This window comes from Ursus maritimus, unplaced genomic scaffold (assembly GCF_017311325.1).
Source record: "Ursus maritimus isolate PB19 unplaced genomic scaffold, ASM1731132v1 scaffold_7, whole genome shotgun sequence".
NCBI classification, from domain to species: domain Eukaryota; kingdom Metazoa; phylum Chordata; class Mammalia; order Carnivora; family Ursidae; genus Ursus; species Ursus maritimus.
The window spans coordinates 57,506,609-57,524,085 of record NW_024426885.1 but is presented as its reverse complement, the minus strand read 5'-3'; the positions used below and the strand labels follow the sequence as shown (position 1 = coordinate 57,524,085).

The 17,477-nt window shown below is 34.9% G+C and overlaps 2 protein-coding genes across 2 annotated transcripts in view; one reads left to right on the top strand and one right to left on the bottom strand.

Moving 5' to 3' along the window:
• The window catches only part of LRRTM3 (leucine rich repeat transmembrane neuronal 3), a gene marked incomplete at its 5' end in the record, with an annotated part of 156,248 nt that extends 144,666 nt beyond the window's left edge, over positions 1 to 11,582 (top strand). The window contains one exon of the mRNA XM_008695932.2: positions 11,293 to 11,582. Within this exon, the coding sequence (XP_008694154.1) occupies positions 11,293 to 11,502 (210 nt within the window). The remainder of the gene's footprint in view (positions 1 to 11,292) is intronic.
• The window catches only part of CTNNA3 (catenin alpha 3), a 1,592,500-nt gene that overhangs the window by 1,001,013 nt on the left and 574,010 nt on the right, over positions 1 to 17,477 (bottom strand). The window lies entirely within an intron of this gene.

The window sequence follows — 17,477 nt, the reverse complement described above, 5'->3', positions numbered from 1 at the left end:
TACATAAAATATGCTTATATATTAAGCGTGCAATTATGTATTTTAAATTATACATATTTAATATAATATGCTTATATATAATATGCTTATATTATCTCATGTAATGTCAGAACCCCATTAATAGATTTTAAAATTAATCTGAGGAGACAAAATCAGATATTAAGAGTATATTAATTTAAAAATGTATTTATAATTCTGGAGTGCCTGGATAGCTCAGTTGGTCAAGTGTCTGACTCTTCTTTTTTTTTTTAAGATTTTATTTATTTATTTGACAGAGAGAGACAAGCAGGGGGAGTGAGAGAGGAAAAAGCAGGCTCCCAGCAGAGCAGGGAGCCCGATGCGGGGCTCAATCCCAGCACCCTGGTATCACACCCTGAGCTGAAGGCAGATGCCTAACAACTGAGCCACCCAGGTGCCCTACAAGTGTCTGATTCTTGATCTCAGCTCAGGTCTTGATCTCAGGGTCATGAGTTTTGTTTAAAAAAAACAAAAACAAAAACAAATTCTACTCAAAGTTTCATTCAATGGAGAACTTCTTCTTTAATAGCCATGAGAAAATTATAAAAAAACATTTTGACAGATTAGTTTAGATTTCCTAATCCTTACACTAGATTACCTTAGTCATATGTTTCTACAAGATTCAAATCAGTTTTTCCTTTCAAATCTTGATATTTTGATAACAGATAAATAACAGAATGCAAAATTATGAATTCTTAATACTATCCCTAATGGTATAAGATTAAACTTTTTCACAAAGAAGACTGTATCCCATAGAGAATCTATCTGGAATATATGTCCGTAAATTAAGGTTCAACTTTTCCTTCATCACTTATATCATTCTGGTCATTGATTAGCAGTATAAAGTATAGGACTTAACAATAAGGAAACAATAATAAAAACTCTTACATAAAATTCCCTTGTATTATTTTATAGTTGTGTCTCATGTATCACTGAATATCCAACCATGTTAAAAGGAGCTAAAACATATTCTCTAAGGTATCGTAATAACAAGGAAGATTGTTATGCAACCTCAGGCTTGAGCTTTACTGTACAAATATGGCCTAAAACATTTTGATATTTTTAACTGCATTTGATACCTACTTTGAACCTTGAGTTGAAACCAAATCATTATATTATTAATGAAACAAGGTGGGCCATTAAGATATAACACTTCACATTTTCCTTTTATGTACTTTATTTTTAATTAGTTTGATCAAAGCCATAGGTGAAAAAAGATTATCTGCATACTATGTGGTTGATCACATAACCCTGATCAAAGATACAACCATTTAGTCTGTTCATTATCACTAAGAAGCTAAAGACAGACATACTACAGCCTATGAAGTAAGATAACAGAAAATGAACCTAGAAAATGACAGCCTGTAAATGCTAGATGACACTGTGAAAGAGAGAGAGAGAGACTAAAATTAAGTGAGACAATTTTGGTGAACTCTGATAACAGCTGGATACTCCCCACCTATAACATTACGTCCAATCACTCCAATGATAGTCAACCCTTCCTCATATAATCCATATGTGTTAATTCAAGTTAGAAGTTAATTTTATTTAAATGTCAACAAGAGGTGTTTTACTGTGTTATAATAAAAGCTGTATTATCAGGACCTGCTTTTTAAAGTTTATTATCTTGCAGCACCTGGGTGGCTCAGTTGATTAAGCCTCCAACTCTTAGTTCAGCTCAGGTCATGATCTCATAGGTTGTGAGATAGGGCCCCCAAGCCTGGATCTGAGCTCAGCTAAAAGATTCTCTCCCTTGGCCCCTCCCCACCACTCATGCATGCTCTCTCCTTCTCTCTCAAATAAATGAATAAAAGTAAAAATAAAGTTACTATCTTTGTGTTATATAGAAATTTGAAATAAGTTAACCATTAATGTTACATTTATAATTAATTATTAAATTATATTACTGAATTATTTATAATAAATTAGATTAACTGTATCTATTAGCTCATCCTTATCTGAAGACCTTATATCTGGGGCACCTGGGTGGCTCAGTCGTTAAGCGTCTGCCTTTGGCTCAGGGCGTGATCCCAGTGTTCTGGGATCAAGCCCCACATCAGGCTCCCTACTGGGAACCTGCTTCGTCCTCTCCCACTACCCCTGCTTGTGTTCCCTCTCTTGCTGGCTGTCTCTCTCTCTGTCAAATAAATAAATAAAATCTTTTTAAAAAAAATGAAGACCTTATATCTTCATTACAAACATAACTATATAAATGTAAATTTTGTGAGAAGTAGTTCTGTTCACTGCCAGTCTTTCCATTAACAAGAATTTTCAAAATTTTACTAATATACAAGCATGTACAACCTCTAAAAAATTTGTATTCTCTATAAAGTTCATAATGTTAACATACATGAAATAATAGCAATATATAAATAAAACCAAGCTGGCCAGCTCAAACATGATGTTACCTATATAAAGAGAAAAGGTAGATCTTTCTCTCCACTCCCACCATAACCTACACACACTTCTACCCACCTAGAAAAAATAGTACTTTACTGCTTGCTTGTGAGGCCAAGGAATTGATTTTGTTCATTCAGGATCCCAGGAATACTAAATGATGGATGGAGGGATGGATGGATGGATGGACGGATGGATGGAAAAAATGGTGCATATTGTTACTTACATATACTTAAATTCTGAAGAAATTCATAGCAGGAGCTCATCCCTACAGAATCAAATTATCTGAGGGGCTTTCATAAAGGCAGTATTATTTGAACTAAATATCCAAGGGCAAGATTTTTTTTTTTTAAAGATTTTATTTATTTATTTGACAGAGATAGAGACAGCCAGTGAGAGAGGGAACACAAGCAGGGGGAGTGGGAGAGGAAGAAACAGGCTCATAGCGGAGGAGCCTGATGTGGGGCTCGATCCCGTAACGCCGGGATCACGCCCTGAGCCGAAGGCAGACGCTTTAACCGCTGTGCCACCCAGGCGCCCCCCAAGGGCAAGATTTTTATGCAACTTAGCAGATGTACATAGAATATTGTCTCATTTAGTTTGGAGATAATCTCAACCAAAACCTGAATTAATTTCAAAATAAAGTTGAAGAGAAACTCTTTTCTAATCAGTAAATGATCACATTATTTGAAAGCCTGTTTGGAAGACAGATACCAGGATTCAGGGAATCTTGAGGTGCTGCCCTCTAGATAGGAATGAGAACCCCTAAGAAAGTCTGGAGATCAAAATCCTGCCAATGAAGGGTAAGTTCTCAAGACTGGGCATGTCAGAAATGCACAGCCTATTTTATGAAGAATGTCAAAACTCCAGTAAGCTAGTGGGGAGTGAAAAACCAGTTGGAAAGCAGGTAGGATTTCATAGATCATGACAGAAAACGAAATAGAAATGCCAGCGTTGAGGGAAATCCCATACAGTACCTCACCATGAGACTACAATACCCTGTCACTCACAGAGTTCTTTCCCCAGTCACTTCTGTAGCAGTACCGAACACTGTCATTTGCTGTCTGTTTTGAAGTGCTGAATGCAATGGGTGATTTTCACTCTTTCACAGATTTATACAAACTATATTAAAAAACATCAGCTGCTGCATCATCATTATAAGATCCTTAAATGGACTATTATAACTACAGTTTCTGGTGGAGATCGGGGGAGTGGGGAGGAAAACAACGAGATTGTTTTTAAACTGATTAGCAACTGCACCTCATTGCACAACAGTATGAAGAAACAGATTTGGAAACACAGCATTGAGATCAGTAGGGCCTTTGAGTCATAGTCTCAATTTGGGTTCTATCACTTTACCTGGCAACAGTGCCAGTTTAGCAGGCATTGGCTGTGCAGAAAGATTTGCATGTAAATGAAGACAGTTTGGGGCATTTTGCTTTGCCTTAGTAAAAGAGAAACATCACTTTTCACTGGCACTACAAAAATAAAACAGAGATTAACACAGAAGAATCCTGAGCAGAGTCCATCATTACTGGGAGAGCTAATCTGGCAGGTGAACCAAACTCTTGGAGATCATGGGCTGTGTTTCTAGGGAGCACTAAAGAGTTTGAAAAATGCATGTGTGAGAGGTATTAAAGGACAAAGCACAGATAAAACATTCTGAAATTTATAGGAGGAAAATCACTAAATTAAGAATAATCATTTATTAATATTCAAAATTTTATGTATTTCAAATTCATAAATAATATTTTACATAGTAAAAACAATAACTTATATCTTAACGTAAAATTAATAATAAGAAGTTTAAGTAATTAAAATAAAATATAAAGAAGGATCTTAAACATTATAACCCAGTACTATGTGCCTCACCATTAGTGTGGATTTTTGAAAATTCATTGTAGCCCTCTACCTCTATCCTGGAATCATAATGGCCTGGTCTTTACATCATTAGACTATAGCATATTTTCTTAGCCATGTATTTCTCATAAAGCCCAGTTATCCTGGGATGAAAGTTCTTAATTTCTTCCCGACTATACTAAATACCCTTTACTACTTCATTCACTCATGTAGTCATTCATTCATTAGTGCTTACTATGTGAAAGGGATCATGTGAAACAACATAAGACATAGAGAAATGTGGTTAGTCATAGCACATAAATGTGCTCAAGAAGGTTATGGTCTAATATAAGATAAAATATATGTACAAAAAAGGCCACAGAAGACACAACTCCAAAATATACATACCATAAAAGTATTGAGGAAGTTCCTTGATAACTCAAGGAAGAGAGAGAGCAAGAACAAGAATGAATAAACGAATAAGACAGAAATGTCAATTGGGGAAAAGAGAGACTCTTTTCCTCTACGGAGTCCTCTCTATTCCACTTGCTAATCAGCATGTTAGAATGGTTTATGTTCCATCCAGAAGCCTTGAGGACAAGCACTTGGTGTATCTCCAGCATCTAACACACAACACCAGGCCCAGGGAAGGCATTCAGCAAATCTTTTTTGAAGCAAATAAATTAATGTGTTGAATTCTTCTATTTGGTTTTGTAGACACTAGCATGTGAACTTATAAAAACCAATGCATATACAGTCAACCCCTATTTCTTTCTTGTTGCAAACTGGAATAGAAACAAATTGTTTTGTAAAGGCAAAATACATTCACAAGTGACAACATCATTTAAATATTTAAGATATATTTTTTGAAATTACAAAGATAAAGGGACCTGCATTTTATAAGATTCTCCCCATTACTTAGATGGAGTGGGGATACTACCAAGATTACAAATTGGCACAACACACATAAAATTCAGAATTTGTTTTCTTTTTGCTCTAAATGCATTTTGGTGCAAGCGGTATTATGACTTTTCAAATGAAATTCGATTTTTTTTCACTTTGTGATTTCACTGTGCAGGAGTTCACTATGATGTATTTTTGACACAAAAGGCACTAGGAGAATTATCATCCTCCTGCATATAATGTTTTATTTTGCATTATTCTCAAGTTCCAGACACCTGGAAATTTTCAAAATCATATTGAGTTCCTGCCTTACCTTCCTATACTTTTGATCTCAAGATAGAAATTGTTACTTTATTTTTTATTTTATTTATTTTATTTTTTTGGAGGGAAAGAGAGTACGTGTGACCAGGAAGGGGCAGAGGGAGAGGGAGAGAGAGAATCAAGCAGACTTCACACCCTGTGTGAGGCCCATCGCAGGGCTTGATCTCACAACCCTGAGGTTGTGACCTGACCTGAAATCAAGAATGGGATGCTTACATGGACAGGACTGGAGGAGATTATGCAAGGTGAAATAAGTCAAGCAGAGAAAGACAATTATCATATGGTTTCACTCATTGATGGAACATAAGAAATAGGAAGATTGGGAGGAGAAGGGAGGGAAGAATGAAGGGGGGGTAAACAGAAGGGGGAATGAACCATGAGAGACTGTGGACTCTGGGAAACAAACTGAGAGCTTCAGAGGGGAGGGGGCTGGGGGATTGGGATAGGCCGGTGATGGGTATTAAGGAGGGCACATATTGCATGGTGCACTTGGTGTTATATTCAAACAATGAATCATGGAACATTGCATCAAGAACTGGGGATGTACTGTATGGTGACTAATATAACAAAATAAATATTAATTAAAAAATTTTAAGTAAATTAGGAAAGAAAAAAAAAAAAGAATGGGATGCTTAACCGACTGAGCTACCCAGGCACCCCAGCAATTGTTACTTTAGTTGGCAACTTTGCTCTTCAAAAATACCAAAATTGGGTATCAAAGTCTGGATTACACATAATAATTTAAAAGTGTAAAAATACTAGTTTTTTTTTTTTTTTTAAGTTGAAAGGTAGCATAACATAAATTCAGGCTCGTAATTACTTCCTGAAAAATTTTTTAAATAAATTACTAGTAGGATGAAGATAATTAAAATTAATGATCCAACAGTCTGTTGTACTCACAGGAATTAACCATTAGAATGCTAAAGAGTTCCAAGAGATAGATTGTTCTTCAAACACATAAATCGGTTTCAGAGTAAAATATATTATCTCTGTGGAGGAGTCTATAAAAGTAAATATTAAATCACTTCTCAGCAAAATTGACTCTTGCCAATAAATCTGGAAAATAACAACATTATTTCCAAACAAGAAAAATGGCTGGTTTGTTAGGCACCCATAAAGGATGAATGATATAATTAGTAGAATCAGCAAATCAGAGCACAGTATGTATATACATATATACACACAAAAATATCCTTATACATACACATGATCATTTGTGTCCCAACTCACCCCATCCATCATCTTCCTTCACTCTCTTGCATTATTTATTTCCCCCAGATTTTGCCAAAGAGCAGAATTTGTGTCCTATTCCTGTTAGTTTCTCACTTCCCCACGCCTGCTCACCCGCAGCACCTACCTATAACCATTTTTACATACAGAAAGAAATAAAACAGAATCATCTAACATAAAACAAAATAATCAAACTACAGATTGATTAAGGTTTCTAACTTTTCGCATCTTCTGTTAAAAAGAAAAACTTAACATCACATAATTGGAAAAATTTCTACCCATTTCCAAGACAACACAGAAATTTTGCTTTAAAACTCCTAAAAGTCTCCCGAAACAGTCTTACACATGTTTGTATCTGAGCATGTACATAAAGTTCCTGTCCCAATCCAGAATGTTTTCCAGAATAGACATTTCTCCTTACACTTTGTATTAACTAATATGAGCTTAGTAAAAAGCAAAGAGCTCTGATGTTGAGCTGTTACCAGCTACGCACATCATAAATCCCTGATAAACTATTTATTTCCTGAGGACCATATGTGCATAGTCGTATCAAAAAGCTACGGTGTCACACAGGAAATCAGTGTTCACCCTGCTGGAAATAAGAGTCAATCATTGAGAACTGGTTTCTAAACAAACAGACAGGTTGTGTTCACTGCTCTAGGCTCCAGGGGCAGTGCAAGTTAGATAAAGTGATAAATCAGCGGGAAAGCATAGTGATTAAGATGTTAGGCAACGACCGCAACTCACCAGGTAAGTGATTTTAGACTAACGACATAAACTAAGTCTTAGTTTTCTCAACGGTAAAATGGGGATCACTATATTTATCTCACAGCAGCCCCTGGGAGGCTTAAATAAGACGACCCAAGTCCAGCATGCAGCATGGTCCCTAGCACACAGTAAATGCTCAATGAAGGATAGTGATGATAATGAGGAAGATGCTAGAAACATGTTCAGGCAGTTGTTAACCAAGAGATGGAACAAATGACCACAGCTGCTCAGGTAGCTAGACAGAGAAACCCAAAATCCTAAATAAATTAAGGTCGAACCTGAGGTAACATCCAGACAGACTTCGACACTCTCCCAGGGAACCAAGCTGCAGTGATAATGATAATTGCTAACCCTATTTCTCATCATATAATACTTCCATTTTATCAATTGCCTCAATATTTAGAAACCAAAATAGTAATTAGTAATAAAATTTTCAAGATGGGAATCAAGCCAGTAGGGAAGATATTTTCCATTGTTTCTTAATATTACTCAAATGATACCAAAGACATATCTTTCTATTTTGACTGTAAGTAAAACTACCATCCTGTACACAAAGTTCATGTTTGGTAGGACTGAAACAGATGTTAAACCACCCCCAAATGCACATTAAGTTGTACATACCCTAGCAAAACCCAAGGCTAGCCTTGAAAATCAGGTTATGTACATAAACAGAGTAGAGGCACCAAGATGAGCAAAAATAAAGTCATTAGCAAGTGCATTTTGAAAAAAATTAAAACCCTTACTTAAATAAATATATATATTTTGGGGTGCCTGAGTGGCTCAGTCAGTTGAGCATCTGACTTTGGCTCAGGTCATGATCTCAGGGTCCCAGGATCAAGTCCCGCATCTGGCTCCCTGCTCGGCAAGGAGTCTGCTTCTCCCTCTCCCTCTCTCTCTCCCTCTGCTCCTCCCCCTGCTTGTTCTCTCTCTCTCTCAAATAAATAAATAAAATCTTTAAAAATAAATAGGGGTGCCTGAGTGGCTCAGTCAGTTAAGCGTCCAACTCTTGATTTCAGCTCAGGTCATGATCTCAAGGTCCTGAGACTGAGCCCCATGTGGAGTCGGCTTGGGATTCTTTCTCTCCTCCCCCTCTGCCCCTCCCCCTGTGCATTCTCTCTCTCTAAAAACAAATAAATAAAATCTTTTTGAAAAATAAATCGATACATTTTACTATATGTTATATGTAGTATATCTATATACATATCTTATATAAATAACAAATACGAAATTGTTATTTGTTATTTGAAGTTCTCCAAAACCAATGTATCACCAAAATTTGTATTTTCATACCTGACTTAAATGATTTTAAAATCATAAGTAATTGACCACAAGATTATACATATGTGTATTTATGTATATGGCAGTATGCTGTGTATATATGTACATCAATATATGTATGTAGTCTCATAAATATACATGTGAATATATCCAACGCTAACTCTTAGACTTTCAAAATCACTTAAGTTAGTGAGAAAATCTGTGAGGTTATATTCAGACATGGCTAGCTGCTTAAATTCTATTCACTAGTTATTTTCTTGATATTAAGATGTCATTAACTTTAAGAATCACTTTCAACTGCACAGAAGAAAATACATGTTAAGTATTCACACTGATTTTAAGTACCATACCAATTTCAGAAATATTAAAATGTGAAAAATGTGACTTGATTTGAAAAAATGTAACTATGGGTTTAGGTATTTTAAAATAAGGCATATCCCCCAAAAAAGAAACTCTCTAAAGAAAATACGTATGCTTTTTAAATGAATAATGAGAACTAACTGATATGGTACAAATTAGGACTTGCACTCTGGATACCAGCAGCCTGTAGATATTAAATCAAGCAAGAAATTGTGTGTGTGTGGTGCACACACACACATACACAATATAAATGTGTCATGGTTTATTATTTTTCATAAACTGTCACCATAGAAATTACAAATTATTCACAGTAGAGTTAATTCCAAGTAAGCCAGGAAGCAGAAGTTTTCATGACAAATAAGAACAACTATATAAAACTCGACAGATATATGACCCATAACACATTACAGAGCATTCATTTCCCAGAGGCTAATGTAAAACTCATGTACCCAGTAACAGTTCTATTTTCATATTCTCCTATAACTCAAATCTGTTCATGCCACACAATTACTTTTGCATAATAATATATTTTAGTTATCTGATTATTTCATCAGCAACAACGGGAATTCTTATTTTAAATGAGCATCTTTGGAAGCATCCTACTATTTTCTTTATGATCTTTCAATCATCTTGACCATTTTTTAAAGTGTAAGATGTCTCATTGATACATCAGGCAACTGCATGTTTCAAAAAAAAATTTTAATCCACATAAATAGGAAGAATTGCTGAAGAAATTAATTTGATGAACTGAATTACATTTCTGTCTCCAAGGACTAAACCCTACACATTTGATACATTGAAATGTTCATATTAAAAACAAACAATAATCTCAAAAGAAGTGAATTCTTTCATTTAAGAGAAAACAGCAAAATATCTGCTCAACTGATTTTTACTGGAGAAAAAATAAATACGGATAGAAGGATAGGGATGGAAAGAGAATTGGCCAAGAGGGTTTTTACGCATGGAGAAAAGGATAATAGAAGGAGTTAACAAAAGAACAAAACCTAGACATTTTTCTTTTCTTAGCTTTAGGCTCTAATCTCAGCTGAGATCAAAAAGGAATTTAGTCTGATATGCTCAAACAGAAATATATTTTATCTATTCACCAAACATGAATGGCAGAAGTTTTTATCCAAGGCAATTCAAAAACATGAATTAGTAATTAGGATATTAAACAGAGATCGGGGCTGGATTCCTCAAGTCTGTGTACTTTTACAATAAGTTTTTATTTCACTGAAAAAAATGGTAATAATCTCTAGATTTTGACATCTAATTACATCTCAGACTACCCTTTGTCTGCAACATGTATGTCTCCCTTCTGCTCACAGTGGTCACTCTTGGTTTTTTTCTCAGATCTTTCCAACTTGCTTTCTTTCATTAAGCTGCAATTTGCAAAGGAGGCCCTTCCTCATTTACGTCACTGGTTCCTTCAAACTAGCACCATCCTTCGTTGTTTTTTAGACCTTCATAGGAACCTTAGATTCTTCCGAGGACTTCCCTAAGCCTACATGTCAGATACACGGACTAAACTACAGACATTAATGTTTCAAAAATATTTCATAGTGAAATAGATATTAAGAAATTATTGAGTAAGAAGAGCCAGAATGACTTGCCTGGACAATTCTCTTCCTGCAATGGTTCTCAAAGTGTGGTGTGTAGATTAACAGCTCGGGCATCATATGGGAACTTGTAAGAAATCCAAATTCCAGGCCCTACTCCAGACGTACTGAATCAGAAACTCAGGGGAGTGGGGTGTTGGAGGTAAAGAAGGGGGAGGTGATTTTTCTGCATGATAAAGTTTGAGAACCACTGTTCTATTGTATTCCAATACCAGACATAACCAAATAATACTTTTCTTAGTTCACAATTTTACCCTAGTGAGGAAAAGCCTTTTCTAAATTTTTTCAATAAAGCTTGTAGCATTTTCAGAACCACTCAGGCTACTGTTTATCCGATAATTTTAGTTAAGAATTGAGCAGCTCCATCCCAGGCTTTAAAACTGTTGCATTGTACTCACCAGTTGAGAATAAGGGACATTAGTAGGATAGCGTGGGGACACTTGAGTTACAGATATAACCACAGAAGTTAATCAGGTCAGCACTTCACAGTCATCAAGTCTTGCCCCCAGAGTGGTTTGTGGTTTTATAACTGATTTTTCTCATGTCATTTTTTCCCCAGATACCTTTATCAATGAATGTGTCAACCTTTCTGGCATACGACCAGCCCACAATAAGTTACTGTGGGGTGCATCATGAACTTCTCTCTCATAAGTCCTTTGAAACGAATGCACAGGAAGATACGATGGAAACACACCTAGAGACTGAGCTGGACCTGAGCACAATCACAACAGCTGGCCAAATCAGTGACCATAAACAGCAGCTGACTTAACTGAGCTAACTGGTAGCCAAAGGTTGCCACCAAACTTTGTAACCTCAAGGACAAAATGAGGAAGATTTGTTCATTGTGGACTCTAAAAGAAAAATGCAACAAAAATCCCCTGTTAAACAAAAATCCAAGATTTATTCATGAAATAAAGAAGACATGAATTGTTTCAAGTCTACACTTTGTAATTAGCTAAGTTGTGCAGTATTTTTTTGACTTAAACAGAGTATGACCCTGAAAAAAGAAAAAGAATCTTTTTTTTCAAAACTCATCCTACCTACCTGTAAAAACTGTACAGAGCTAATGTATTTTTCATATTGTAAAGTTTCAATTATAGAAACAACTGGTATGTACAGTACCATAATTTAATTACATTTTACTTTACAAACTTTACACATTTCAGTTTCTAAAATTTTAAATTAACAAAAAATTATTTCTTGTGTTATTCAGAGTTACTCAGTTTTGTAGGGACTGTTTTGTTACTGCTTTTGTGCCCGGAAACCTTGACTCTAAAATTCTGTGCTGTGCGAAACATGCACGATTTTTATCATGCTTACTGCGTAGAATTTTATCTACTTGTTCCAGAAATAATACATTAACCAAAAAGGATTTAATTGTTGAGACTTGTAAGAAGTTCTTCAATTACATAGGCAGGTTTTTCTTATAAATGAAAAAAAAAAAATCAAAGATTTTTTTAACACTTCTTCTCAGACTTAACTGTTGCCTTGAATTACAGCCTAGTTTCTAAGCAGTGAAATGTAATGATAAAGAGGGATATTTTAACAACATATTTCTGAATGAATTGACTCATTATTTCATTCTTTTGAGTAACCCATTGTTAAGGGTAGGGGGAGCATGGACAAAACAGCACTGGAAACAAAGGCCGTAACCACAGCAACAGACTTTGATATACTTAAAAGGTGCAGCTGCCGGTGACAAAGAAAAACTTGTTACATCTCATTATTTTCAGGCCAAGGTGGGAAGGATAGAGCATAATAATTGTACAGTAGCAGACTTTCTCTTAATTAACCTAAAGTGGTTTACCTAAAAATAACCATCAGTCAGTGCAAAATGTGCCTGGTTTTTAAGACAACTTTTCATTTAGAATTGTGAGGCTGTATTTTGGGAACATCTGAAAGGAAATATGTGAAATTTTTCACTTTGTGTGCTACATCAATTCTCTCCTGGGGAAGAAGTCTAAACATTGATCGCTCATTCAGTATAGATATCAGCCATGGTGGAGAACTTTATAACTCAAGTAAACTGTAAACATCCTTAATATGTTCTAAATTGTTTATATTGCCATCCATAATGAGATTCACCTCTAAATTATGTGGAAAATAACCCAGAGTTATTCAAAGCCACCCCAGATCATATATTGATTATGTAATTGTATTATAAAGTTAATTTAAATGAAATTATGAAAACCTAACTTTTCAGAGGCTGAAATAATCAACTTGTCTCTGCTGTTTACTTGACACAGGTTATTGTTTGAAACTGTTGATATTTTATCTCTGGTATTCACACATTCTTTTGTGTGTTTTTTAATATAAAACTACAAGTTTCAATTGCTGTTGCACTAGGAGAAATGCTTTTTTTATATTGTCATTCTGTATTCATAACATCAAAAACAGGTTGAGCAAATGTCAATCCAACAAGGGTCAAACACAATCAAAAACAATGAAGAAAATAATTTGTCAAAAACAACATCAAAATTTTTTAATTTATTTCTTCCAAAGAAATTATATCTACAAAAGTCTAGTTTTGCCAGTTTATCATGGCAAATTGAAGAACAGCTTAAAGCAGAATGAACTTAAAAAATGTACAGCAAATTTTTGTTGAAAATATACGCTCAGAAAAAAGACACAAAATATTGGAAGAAGCAAACTCTTACTAATTTAGATGAAACTAAATGTCTGTATATCCAACTATTTAGCAAACCAGATTCTGTAACACATTTTGCATAAATTATTTGCTATTCAAAATTTTTTGTCATGTTACATCTAATTTTAATCTTTATTTTTTCTTATTTCTACTTTCTTTGCAATATATTATTGTCAGTATTCTTAATCCTCTACATTGAGGTTTTGTTTTGCACAGTTAGCAAATTTGTAGAGGATTAATTATAAACCTATTATTGTGGGTCTGAAATTGGATGCAAAATTTTATGTATTGTGTAAACCAAAATGTCATTCGCAATTTTTTCCTCCTTAGAAGTTGTCCTTGCAAAGACTCAAACACCTTTCAATTCACATAAATAAGCATTTTTATTTATTTCCAGACATTTTCAAATTGATAAATAATTTTTAGAAACATAAGGTTCCAGGGAGCCTCACACATGCGTGCCCTTGACATCCTGAAGCAAACTACTTTCTTTCTTAAACATTTTAAATCATCTAAAGTAAACAACTGTAAGTAGAAGCAGTCACCTTAGAACCACAACTCTGTGCATCGAAGACTTAATACAGAAAGAGCCAAATAAACCAAGAATTATGAGATTTTTCATATTTGAAATTAAACCCAAAGGATCTTTTACAAGAAACAAAAAGAAGATGCTGGGTTATTTGCGAAAATTTTATTCTGCCATGTTCAGGGCCACGGGGGTGGTTGGAAAAGGGAGTGAAAACCTGTTAGAGGAAACTATGTCTGGAATCTTTCATACATTTGCAATTTATATATATGTGTCTAAAATCCTTAATTATAATGTATCTTTTTCAGTATTCATTAATTTCCTATTTCCTCTTTCTAACCACCCTGCCCCCAGGTCTCCCTCCCTGTCTATTGCTCACTCATTTAAATAACAGAAATGTGAGTTGAAAAGTGCAGCTTGACCCAGCATGGCTACAATATAGCAGTAGCTGCAGCAAAGGATACATTTATGCAGTGTTTTGAGGCTTACAAACCGCATTTTACCTAAATTGTTTCATTTTGTCTTCATAACCACTCCATGAAGACTCATTAATCTCTAAGAAGTCGGGATTTACCCAAGAACACAAGGCTAATAATTGGTGGAACTGAACCATTCAAAGTTCGGAGCCTGTTAGTCTTTCCATTATACTAAAAGCCTTCTCTCTTATCAGAGCCAGAGAATTTCCAGAGATAGTGAACAGAATGAAAAAAAAAATGTTTGTCATGTTGTTTAATCCCTAATTTAACTCAGTTCTTCTATCTGTATAATATATGAGCTAAATGAACTCTTTCTGTGTGCTACTCTGGGCTCTCACATTAAAACTCTTTGTTCAAAAAGTACAGGAAGTCATAGATTTCTTAATATATTATATCATTGGTAAATGTGAAGATGAGTTGCTTCCAAGAAGTGGAAATATGTAGACCCAAGTTACGGACATAAAATCAAGAAACACGAGGAAAGAAATCAAAGACCATCTAAATTGAGATTGTGTGGGTTATAAAACAGATCCACAGTGCGAGGTTCAACACATGTTCAACACATGTTCAACTGAACACATGCTCAATTCAGAGCTAATTGGGAAGACCTTTATAATTTTTTCTTTTTTTCCCCCTTTATTTCATCTCAGCAAGAGTACTTCTTAAATTGTGAATTCTTTTTTTAATTCTGAATTCTTTTACCTTTCTTAATAGAGAGTAATTTTCTCTATTCTCCTCCTACTAAAAATGAAATGTAATTCATCCAAACTGATGTATAGATGCCAAAACCTATGGTAACAGGCAAACAAAATTTTATTAATCTGCTCATTTTTATCAAGTCTCTATCCCTACTCCCTTCTGAATGTTCCAGAAAACCATAAAACGATACAGATTTTAATATAAACTACATTTTTAGAAGGAAAGAAAACTTGCCTATATTTAACAAGACAAATTTCATAATCCTATTAGAAATCATATCAGACTCCACAAACTCCTTAGAAATAGCAATATCTCTTTGCAAAAATATTTTCTAAAATAAAACCACTGTCTATGGGAGTAAAGACACATATTTCATTTTGTCTACTCCTGACTAGAAGACCGAAATCATCTCTCAAACTAAACATTCAAAATAAGTAAGGAAACTGAAAGCATGATGATGCCAACTATTAGTATGCTAAAAGGCAGAAAATCAGATGCGCAGAGTAGATGGCGGCACACAAAAAGAAAGGTAGTGGGACTGGCAGAAATTTGGCCTCAAGAGAAAGGGTGAGAAATCTCTAAAGCAGACACAGTAACGTCTTACACTGACATACCCCTTAATGGTTTAACCTTGGGTAATAGTATAACAGCCTCCTAACACATAAAAATATCCCAAGGTCTAGATGGGTTGTTTATGCAGTAAGAATACAGATCACTGGTCTTTCAGTTAGAGCTTCTAACTACTGCTCTGATCATCTCAACACACCGCAACTGTCCCTAACTAGAGAGGTAGCAAGGGCAAGGGATCCAGGATCCATGCTTTCAAAACTCGGACATACCCACAAGAGTAGAGTAGACTGACAATCAGCAATTGAGTTTCATTTACTATCAACTATAACGGGGAAGAAACATTTAAGAATACACCAGAGTAGGGATGGGTTATTTTTAAAGTTCTCTCATGCCTTGCATTATGATTTTATTATGAGATAGGAGGCTGCTTATATTCAACATTTTTTAATTTAGGGTAAAATTCATGTTTAAAAGTCTACAGCTGATTATTTACCTTTCTTTTAAGAACAGTGACCTTAAAGCAACAGACTGCCTCAACCATCTAGGATTTAGAAAACTCTTGTGTTTCTTCCTCCTCTTTCCCCAACATTTATAGATTTTGTTTTATATATGTGTCTTACTGAAAAGCTAAGTGAAATTGGTTTTGTATAAATCAAATAATATTTCAAATGCATCAAGAGACCTTGCGATAAAGGATCCTTGAAGTAAATCCTTTTTTGTTTTCTAATCTGAAACACTACGCACTAATTTATCTTTTGTAAGCTGATTGCAGTATATCTTGTGTTATATAATGCAGTACACTTGTACTGCATGGCCTTGAAGGTTCCATGATGCAGCTTTGCCTCAGGCTGTATAAAATGAAGGACTGACTCTAGGTTTTGAGCAAGTCTATAGACAACGTGGTGTGATCATTTTCAGTCATTTTCACTTACTGAGTTTATCTGGATTCATGTGAAAATAGTATTAGGATAACATAGATGGATAAAGTTGACAGTTAATTTTTTTTTCTATTTATTGGTTTAAACTTTTGCTACCTATCATATCTTCAGTTACTATTAAGAGCAAATAACTGGGCACCTGGCTGGCTTATGCCGCTCTTGATTTCGGTGTTGTGAGTTCAAGCCCTACACTGGGTGTAGAGTCAACTTAAAAAAAAAAAAAAAAGATCAAAAAGATCAAATCCTTTGGGTCTGTACTAAATTTACTGAATCAGAATCTCTGGAGGTAACCTCTGATGCATGCTAAGTTTTGCAAAATACTGTTCAAACGAATTTACTTTCACTAAGTCATTCAATTGCTTTTTATTGTAGCCTAAAATTATTAATTCTTGTGCTTTCTTGTGCCAATGTGATCCTAGTTTGCTAAGCCTGGCTGAACAATTTTCCTGACTGGAGGAATGCAAAACAAAGAACAACTATACATAAAATGGTCAGGTTGTTTGTTGACAGATTCCGTTGTTTATAAATTTTGTTCCCATTAGCTCTTTCAACAGGAATATCTGAGAACAGTCTTATATCAGCTGGGTTATTCACTTAACTAAAACTTATTATTTGCTCTCATGGATAATAATATAATAGCTGAAAGCTAGAGGTGGGGAAAGAGAAAAGAATTGATTTATGATGTACCAGCACTGTGCTGTCCTCATCTCACATTCAAACCATCTTAGGAAATAGGTAAAACCACCATTTTAAAGAAGAGGAAAATAAGGATCATGGTAGTTGGATAACTTGCCAAAGCTCACACGAGAGAGTCAGATATTCAAATCCAGTTCATCAGACTCCAGGAATGTGTTCCTATCACCCCATAAGTACTGCTTTCAGAAGTGA